The sequence below is a fragment of the Nasonia vitripennis genome (genome assembly GCF_009193385.2).
Source record: "Nasonia vitripennis strain AsymCx chromosome 3 unlocalized genomic scaffold, Nvit_psr_1.1 chr3_random0006, whole genome shotgun sequence".
Classification (NCBI taxonomy): Eukaryota; Metazoa; Arthropoda; class Insecta; order Hymenoptera; family Pteromalidae; genus Nasonia; species Nasonia vitripennis.
Genome location: NW_022279625.1, coordinates 1845869 through 1856597, shown reverse-complemented (window position 1 = coordinate 1856597; position 10729 = coordinate 1845869). Strand labels below are relative to the sequence as shown.

The window sequence follows — 10729 nt, the reverse complement described above, 5'->3', positions numbered from 1 at the left end:
GCCTGATCTAAATTAATCTACCAGCTAATACGCAGAGAGATGAAAATATTAAACTTTTACATAGTCGGGCACGTTGAAGGGAGGCGAGCGAGCGGAGTAGTAAGATTAATAATAAGATTAATTAATTCGTTATAAGATTCTTCGATCAAACTCTTGCCTTTAGGCAAAACCAAAACTCTTGCTGTGTGAGATTGGTAGCTAGGTTCAGAAATTTTGGTTTTCGATGCTAGTTTCGCTCTCGTTCGCCTCTTTTTAATGTGCCGACGCATTTAAACAATATTTTACGACTAAAACTCTTACTGAATGGAATAGATGGATTTAAGGATTATAGTTTTTAATCTTACTCTTGCGCTCGCTCGCCTTCCTACAACGTGCCAACATATTTAAAAATTTAATACTTTTATCTCTCTACGTATTAGGTAAATTTATTTAGATCAGGCTTAGGATTTTGTATTTTAATTTTGATTTTTGTGTGGGCTTATGTGCTTAGGATTTAATATTTTCGTTTTATGTCAGCACCTTACTTGTGCCTCGTGTAGATGGTTTTAGGAGATTTTATTTTAGTATTTTTTTTTCATTTGCATCTCTCTGTGCATGGGGTAGGTAAATTTAAGTTTATGGGATATATTAGTATTCACGTTTTATATTTAAGTCTTGGGGAACTAGATTTAGTACTTAGAGATCTTGTTTTTTAGTTTGAGATTGACATTTGACATTTTCTTATTTATCGGCGCAGCCACCGGTAATTCGAAAATTGTCGAATTGATGCAGGGTCACCCGATGGCTGACTTCAGGGGACAAAGCAGATCGCTCTTACCGCGATGCCCCCTGAAGTTGACATTTGAGCGACCCTCCGAATAATCGTGACCCCAGCACTGCACTGCATATTACCCATATATTATATCTATATATATAACAAAGACAACATTTCCTCAGCTTCCAAAATTCGCCGCCTTATGGAAATTCACAGAGTTTTGGCGCTGCAGTATCGTTCAGTTGCCAATTAGATAGCAAACGAAAAATCCAGAGTCCTATTCCGTTTATTCCTCTTCTGTACTCTAACCTCCATAATCCCTGGTTAAATTGGGTCAATGAAAAAAAAGTAAAAGGAATCAAATATTCAACGAAAAAAATAAAAATAAATAATATATATCTATATATATATATACATATATATATATGTGTGTGTGTACATATAAAAATATATATTTAATAACGTTATTTTTACGAGTATTGTATGTCTGTACCTAAATTGTTAAATTAAGCTTAAGTTGTTATTATTTCTTGCTATAAAAATGGTTGTAACTGAGAATATTATTCTTCCTAATGATAATGAATTGAATGTTCAAGAAGTTAATTTGACTTTTCCTGTATTACAAGCTGCTGCATTTCACTTAGGGAAATATTGTGAATCAAAAAATAATGTAATAAATTAATTTTTTATCTTATGATTATATTTTCTTCTTTATATTTGATGCCAAATTTTATTTTTTATTTCTTTTAAAATGTCAGTTGATTAAATAAAATGTTTTATTTGTCATTTAAATTCTTGTGTGTATTACACAAGATTTCTAAATCTAGTTTAAGCCATAATATACGCAAAAATTAACCATATATTTCATTATGTCATCAGTCCCTGCAAAGATGCATGCTGCAGATAAAACCTATTTTAAAGAAAATTGAATGAATAATTATACCAAAGAAAAAATGTTTTAGATGTTTAGACATTATTTTAGTTTTGCAATTATAAATTGCAAAAGGGGGTGAGGGTAGGCCTTTGACTGCATCTTAAATAGAAAAGAATATACAATTGAACAAATTAATATAGCTCCTGGTAAACTTAAGGCAGATATAACAGCAATTATTTAGATATAACAGTAAGTTTAAGTCAGCTTGAATAAATTATATTAATTATTGACATGAAATACGACACTTTAAAAAATACCTTTTACTTCTTTTTTAAAGGAGGTTCTGTAGTTATAGGGCAAGATGTCCTGAATGTTATGAATAGTATCTATTATTGTTTTCGGAGTTATTATTTGTACCAAGATTCACGTAATTACGTGACTCAACGTGACTATAAGGGTAGCTTTTTGGTTGCATTCTTTGCGTCATGTAAATTTTCCGGACAACTCAGGGTCACGTAAATTTTCCAGAAAAATCTTAGTTACATAAAATCAACTTTTAAATCCACTATAAAATTTTATACGATACTCTTGACTTAAATGGTTCAGTTTTACACGGCGCTTAGAGCCCTTGCTACGCTCAGGTGCTAACTGCGCCGTGTAAAAAAGAATCATATAAGTCACACCTATCGTAATCTACTATTACAGTCACGTAAATTGTGAAAACACAAAGTTGGTCCGATTCAACATTAGGCCATGTTTCTAGAGTACGTTTGTGAAGAGTGTGCCTGAGTGGGTATGATTGCTTTAGCACATCTGAGTGAAAAGATCAGTATGCTAAAGCAATAGTACACAGATTTACTCTGCAGAAAATGGATGTGACTGGAAGCTTTACGTGACTGTAAAAAAAAAATTACGTGTCTCAGAGCTTTTACGTGACTGAGATTTTTCCAGAAAATTCACGTGACGGAAAATTTACGTGACTAAGAATGCAACCAAAAAGCTACCCCTATAGTCACGTAGAGTCACGTAATTACGTGAATCTTAGTGCAAATAACGACGTCCTATTGTTTTCTATCTTACAAAGAATGTTTTAGCATTTTTTAAAATATTAGTTGCGGTTCAAATGTAAGAGCAAAAAATTGTTAATCTTTGTTAAGTTCTTGTTTAACATAAGATTATGTAGCACTAGCATGATTCCAAGCAGTAATATTATGAGTGCTTTTCATAATTTGTTAAGATCAGATTGAAAAACAAGGACACCCAAAGCAAAGTGTATACAGCTGAATGTTTCAAAAAGATATTCATTGAGAAAAGTAAAAAATGTACACTACTTCAATCTCAATTTGTGACTTCTTAGTCACATGAGCAACTGTTAGTATAAAAAAGTTCTTTAAATGAGATTAAAATATGAAAACTGTTCTCCTTATATCTGAAAATTCATAAATTATCTCAAATAAACATTATTTACTCACAATTGATAACATTTTTATAAAATATTCTATAGCACACTAACCTCAAAATGACAACTTTATTGTTGATTTTGAGGTTGTTGTGCTATAAAATATCATATGAGACTGTTGTAAGAGGTATATTTCCACCCTGCTTGATTTTCTCACTCGCTTCACTTGTGTAAAAAACCTCGAGCAAGGTAGAAAACCATCTCGCACAACAGTGTCATAATATACTATTTTGCATGTACTTAATGTCTAGAAAATACCGATAGAACCTCCTTAAAACAAGCTTTAAAACAATAAATTTTGAAGTTACTGAGAAAACATGTTACCTTATTGCAAGATCTCATATGATATCTCATGTAAAATTCTAGAGTAGGGTTAGAAATTTATCATAAAATAGTTTTCACATTTAGTGCTGTCCCTGATGAAAAAGGTCAGATGAAATTCAGCTGAACATCGGCTCATAATCAGATAATAATTGTAATAAAACAGCAGCTGATCATCAGGTGATGATTATTTTAATATTTTTTTTAAACTTGATGATTATTAATATATGTGTATATTAAATAAAATGTAAAGGTTGCCCTGCTGGAAAAAGCAGTTTGAAACTAATAGAAATCAATAAGATTCACCATTTAAGGAGGTTCGATAGCTCCTGGCTCGCAGGTAAGAGAGAGACTCCCCTCTCTCCCTGCGCTTAGCCCCCTGCACCGTGCAACCCCGCTCACAGTCACAAGTGGGCGGAACAAGCTGGTGGATTTGTTTACGTTTTCGTTTAGTACACAGATTTGCTGTTGTCAATCATTTTACAATTTTGTGCACATGTATATAAATCATTTTCTAATGATTAACAAAGTTTTTCATTTTCTTCTTACCATTTTTGAGCAATCGCACTCATGTGAATAGATTTTTTTTGAGCAGATATCTATGCTGTCTTTTAATTATTAATCTCCTATTGTCTAAACATCAATACTTCAAGTTAAATATTGTTAATTGAAGTAAATATTGGTTTTTACAAATTTTGTTAATTCCTAAGTGGAAAAAAGTCTGTGGCAAACTATGCCAAAAGCATGCCAAAACTGTGCCAAACTGTGCCAAACTGTGCCAAATTTTGCCATTTTGTATCAAAACTATGGCAAAGCTATACTGAACATTTTGGACATTTGACACACTTATGACACAGTTTGGCACACTATTGGCTCAGGTTGGCGTACTGAAAATTAATAAAATCCCTAGTGGAAATGAAAAATGTATATAAATGTACAAAAGTGTTATTTAAGGGAATGTAGATGTAATTGAAAAGGGTAGATATGAGGTATGGACACAAAGTAGTTCGTGTATTTATCCTTTATTGTACCTATGTCGGTCAGGTGTGAATAGTAACTAACTACTATTATAATTCAACTTTTAATTATGTTTAATATATATATATATATATATATATATATATATATATATATATATATATATATATATATATATATATATATATAATTGTCAGGATAAATAAACACACACACACAGTCTAATCAACTTTTCATTAACCTTTAGAATAATAAATTTATTTTAAAATAATCCAAAATTTAATATAATAATAATAATAAGTTCGCAGCATTTACAAAATCATTAAATATAATAATAAAATAATTATACAATATAATCCCTTAAATAAGTCGGCGTTTTTTGTACACGTTTAGGTCTTTCAACCAATTCAAAGTTTTTACCAACAATACTATTATCTAAAGTGTTTTTGTTTACATTTTCTGTTTGATTGTCTACATTATCGGGCGTATCTATAATATTATTTTCTAAATCAAGATTATTATCATTACAATCGTTATTATATTCAATATCATTATCACTATTTTCTCCATCGTCACATAAATCATCAGAATGAATACTTTCAGAATTTTTCCAAATTTTTAATTGAGATACATTTGCAGTAGTTTCATAGCCACGATCTCCATAGTCGTTTAGTTTCTTAACTCTATATATATCATTAGGGTAAACTTCTGTAATAACTAAAGGTTCTCCATAAGGATTTTGAAGCTTAGTCGACTCCCCTGAAGCAATCGCATTTCTTTTCATAAATACTATATCGCCAATATTATATTTAAAATTCTTATACCTATTTTTATCGTAATAATTTTTATATTTAGCTTGTTCAGCTATGATTCTGTCACGCAGTTTACATTGAATTTCGTTAGGCGGAGTGTAAGTTTCACAATGTTTTGTTAAATCTCTCAAATTACCATCATTAAATCTAGGTAAATATCCTAATAACGCTCTATATGGCTCTATACCAGTTGCAGTACTAATTGTGGAATTAATATTTCGTTCAACTATTGCTACATCGCGATCCCAATTATAATTTAAATTATTATGTTCACTAATTCTTAAAGCTGGTATTAATGTTTGATTCATTCTTTCAATTAGACCGTTTGCTTGTGGGTGTCTACTAGAATTAAGACTATGTTTAATTCCATGTCTTAAACAAAACTCTTGAAATAAATGTGATGTAAAACATGTACCGCGATCAGATACGATTCTATCCGGTGCTCCAAATCTATTTACAAATTCCTCCATCTTTTTAACAGTAACTTGCGTGGTTACATTTTTCACAGGTTCAAACTTAACATATTTAGTTAAATTGTCAATAATACCAAGTATATAAATATTTCCTCGAGAAGTAGTTGGAAATGGGCCAACATGATCAATATGAATAAGTTCAAATGGTCGTTTACCTGGCGGAATCGGATGCAATTCACCTTCACCTGGACCTGCTTTTCGCTTTGACATAATACACTCTAAACAATTTTTAATGTGTATTTTTACATATCGTCTCAATCGAGGAAAATAATAATATTCTTCAATTCAGTCTTATCGACTCCAAAATGATTACAAAGATCGTGATATCGTATAACTAATGATTTTCGCATTGCATTAGGTACAACAAATAATTTAATTTCCTTATCGTTTCGAATTACCTTCTTATATAGCAAACCACCTCGCAGAATAAAATCCTTCATCTTACTCTTTTCTAATTTACTACGTTCTCCCTCACTTTTTCGTAAAATGGATATTATTTCTAAAATAAATGGATCAGATCGTTGAAATACAAGGATTTCATAGTCATTTGTTCTTACTTCAGTAATAGTATTAATAGAATTAATAATAGGGTCGATTAGAATTGGTGCTCTAGATAAAGCATCAACATGTTGCATTAACTCTCCACGTCTGTGCTTAATTTCTAAATTATACTCAGATAATTCACTCATCCATCTAGAAATTTGCGCATTTTTAGTTTTCCATGCATTTAAATAAACAAGACTTTGACAATCAGTTACAACAGTAAATTTTAACGCAATAATAAAATTTCGTAATCGTTGCAAAGACCATGCAATGGCCATAAGCTCTAATCTGCTAGAGTGATACTTAGATTCTACCTCAGTGGTACACCTACTTACAGCATACACTAAACTTAAAGGTTCTCCTTCATTGTCAGATTGTAATAACATTCCAGCAATTCCAACTGAAGAAGCATCAGTATGTAATTCAGTTCTATAAGCATTCGGATTATACAATTTTAATACGGGTTTTGAAACTAATATTGATTTTACATTTATAAAACTCATTTCTTGTTCACGATTCCACTCAAATTTAGCATCTTTTCTCAATAATAGTAATAGTGGTTTTATTTTATCTGCAAATTTAGGTACAAAACGTCTGAAAAAGCTAGTCAACCCTACGAATCTTCGTACTTCGTGTTTATCACTTGGTCGTGGAAATTGTTCAATAGCTACAATTTTGCGATCACCCGGTTTAAGTTCACCGTCTCCCAATACATACCCTAAAAATTCTACTTTTCGCATTCCAAATCTACACTTCTTTAAATTTAAAGTTAATCCCGCATCTTTAAGGTTTTGTAATACTATTTTAAAATTTTTCATTAATTGATCCCAGTTCTCAGCATAAATAAATATATCGTCAAAGAAGTTAAAAGCGATTCCATGTCTTCTCGCATCACCAAGTACCTTTTCCATTAATTTAGCAAAATACATTGGAGCGCATTTTAGACCAAGCATAGCTCTCTCAAATTGCCCAGTCGTCGTTTCAGTAATAAAAGCAGTTAAAGGTTTGGCCCTTTCCGTTAAAGGCATTTGTAAATATCCACGATAGAGATCAACTGTTATGAAAATGCGAGCATTACTTAATTTTTCAAGCAAATCGTCAAAATTAGGTATTGGAAAATGTACACCCTTAGTAATTCTATTAGCCTTTCGATAATCTATAACCATACTAGCTGAACCATCCTTTTTGCGAACAACAAACGCTGGACTAGCATGCTTCGAATCAGTTTCTGTTATAATTCCAGCCTTTTTGTACTCAATGACTAAATTATCTAAATCTCTTTTATCAGTAGCATTTAATTTGTATGGTTTTGAGCTAATTACTCTATCATCTTCAAATTCAATATCCATAGTCATTAAATTTGTTTTACCTATTTCACTTAAATTTTTCGCAATACAAGTTCTATTTGAATTCAAAATTTGTAACAACTCGTTCTTTTGTTCAAACGTTACGTTTTCATCCGTTACAATTTCGTCTGATTTTACTAATTCTTTACGCGGTTCCATCTCGTTTACCGGTTCAATTGATAAAATTGACTCACCGACCTTTTCATTAACGTTAATTCGATTAACCTTATCAGTATTATTTATTACAGGTATTACTAATTCATGAGAGCTTACATTAACATTTATAAACTTAACCTCACCAGATTCTAATTCAACATTATCTAAAGAATAAATTTTTACCGATGATGTATCATTAGTCTCAATTATGTTGGTATCAAAAAATTTTAATTTATTACCAGAACGAGTATAACTAATATCAAGCGCTTCCGTAAATGGTTGCCCAATTATGACATCTTCCTTTTGTGCTGTATCTGATACTATTCTAAAAGTAAGTTCACGTGGTTTTAAATCATCGATCTGTATAGATTCTACAACGACACCCGGAGATTCTACCTTTTGACCTCCAAAACCTTCTAAAACTGAGCGAACTCTATTTACTTTGTAACCTGCACACAAAACAGCTGTAGACTTTATAGTACACACCGTTGCGCCCATATCTATAAGTGCTGTAGTTTTCAATGAGCCTATTTTTACCTCACGTATGAATTTATTTCCTAAGTTAGACGTATTTACACTATTTACAAGGTTTACTGATTCTAATTTAGATGTATCAGTACTATTATTTGGCTTGAAAGTACATCGCGTCGCAATATGTCCGGGGCGTTTACATAAATAACACGTAATCTCTCGTTTCGGCTTTGTACATTCACGCGAAATATGTCCGATTTGATTACAATTGTAACACTTTACCGCAGCATCGCGTGTCTCCTTCGAATTCCCTTGAGTCTTGTCAGTGGCTCCATCTCTCGCTGTTGACGTGAAGCTCTCCGACGCTGAGACGCCGCCGCCGACGCCGTTGCTTGTTCTGTCCGCTCTCCAAGATTTCGTGGAATTATTGGTTCCTCCTCCGTACTTGGAATCCTGTGTTGTCGTTCGTTGTTCACGCTGCTCGTTGATTCTTTGAACTCGGCCGTTCTGAATTTTCTCAATGCGAACTAAGTCTTGTAGAATTTCATCACTCGTTAAATAACTTTTACCTAAAATATGTTGCGATAATTCTCTTGACCACAAGCCAGCTGCTACCTCATCACGTATATCATTCACTGTAAATTCTAGTCCTTCACATAACCACACTTTATCAAGAAAATAGTCTTGTATTGGTTCATTACGACTTTGCGTACGTGCCATCATAACTTTTAATTTTTCACTACGCGATCTTTTATACGTAAACACTGCTGAAAAAGCCTCTAAGAAAGCTTCAAATGTTATGACTGTAGTTGATCTTGTCATCAGCCATTTCCAGGCTCCTTTCTTTAGACGCGATTTGGCAACACTCAAAACAATAGCGTCACTCCAATTATATAGAGTCTTAGTATTCTTAAGCTCGTTTAACCATACTTGCGCCTTTTCTGGACCTTCGTTTCCATAAAATTCACGAATAATACTCTGAGCACTAGCTGCAGACATAACTTGACCTTGATCAACCTGAGTAATATTTTTCAATATTCCTTGAAAACTTGAAAGAGTTTCTGACTGACTTTTCATTACATCACTGAGAGACGTAATAGCTGAGGCTAAAGAGTCAGTAGATGTGTCACTGGGATTATTAGAATTCTGTGAATCCTGTTGATTCCTTTGTTGCTGTAGTGCAGCTTGTAATTCCTTTAACTTCTTGTCGGCTTCAAGGCGTTCTTCTAATCTTCTTGCCTTTTGTCTCTCAATTTCAGCTAAAGCTTCTTGTAACTGCTTGTCCGCCATATTGCCAGATATTATATCATGTAATTGTTTATCCTCTACAAATTTCTCAAAATCGTCGATATCCGACATCAACACAACATTCGACGAGCCACAATTCTCGGAACTCAAAATCCGTTGTCACAACCTTCACTGTTCGTTCAAATCTTGTCTTCCTTAAATTTTTGGAATATCCCACTTCTGAATTATTATAATTCAACTTTTAATTATGTTTAATATATATATATATATATATATATATATATATATATATATATAATTGTCAGGATAAATAAACACACACACAGTCTAATCAACTTTTCATTAACCTTTAGAATAATAAATTTATTTTAAAATAATCCAAAATTAAATATAATAATAATAATAAGTTCGCAGCAAGCTGCCTAAAACAAGAATTATGCTTTTTGCTCGGCAGTCAAACGTATTCTTCTTCTCGCAGCAGCACGCCTAGAGCAACGAACATGCCTACTATTCTTATAGCGCCATCTTTTAGATTTAAGTGAAACTAAATATATATATATATATATATATATATATATATATATATATGTGTGTATTCTAATTTATGAACTATAACACTACCTTACATTTGAAGCTATAGGCGCGCTGCGACTACAACGTTCATTTAGAATACTCATGGCTCACACAACACGCCCCCTTATTCAAATGAATTTATGAAAGTTACTTATATGAAATCGTTGAATACAAAAAATACATATCACTGCACACTTACATACTGATCAACTAAGAAATGTACAATTCTTGTTTTTGACTCAACCATGTTTACAAAGCTTATTATGACGGTAACATACGGTACTCAAAAGTCGCATTTTTTATTATTTAAAACATTAATTAAGTTATCAAATTATTGAAAGACATTATCACTCAAAAGTATTATTTTTAATATTTTTTGTATTTATTTTTGGACCTGCTACTTGCTTGGTAAACGGGCCAGCCATCAGCTCTTGGGTTAAAACATGGTTGATCTTGATCTGGTTATTGTCGAGACTTTCTTTGACGAAGTAATGCTTGACACAGACATGCTTTGTGGTCCTGGCATTCTGGTTGGCCATTCTTGCCCAAGTCCACTGCTCCCTTGTTATCGCCCATAACTTCAACAGGGTCATCGCCCTGAATTTCAAGTTCCATTAGCAGGCCCCTAAGCCACAGAGCTTTCATGGTAGCAAAAGACAGTGCTTGGTATTCTGCGACTATGCTAGATGTTGCTGGTGTAGTTTGTTTTCCTGAATACCAG

At 32.5% G+C, this 10729-nt stretch overlaps 1 protein-coding gene across 1 annotated transcript in view; it reads left to right on the top strand.

Annotated features, from left to right (window-relative positions):
* Positions 1 to 1108: 1108 nt before the first annotated feature.
* Ndufa8 (NADH dehydrogenase (ubiquinone) 1 alpha subcomplex, 8, 19kDa) overlaps positions 1109 to 10729 on the top strand; it is a 91114-nt gene continuing 81493 nt past the window's right edge. Inside the window, exon 1 of the mRNA NM_001172354.1 lies at positions 1109 to 1424. Coding sequence (NP_001165825.1) covers positions 1296 to 1424 — 129 coding nt within the window. The 5' untranslated portion in view covers positions 1109 to 1295. The remainder of the gene's footprint in view (positions 1425 to 10729) is intronic.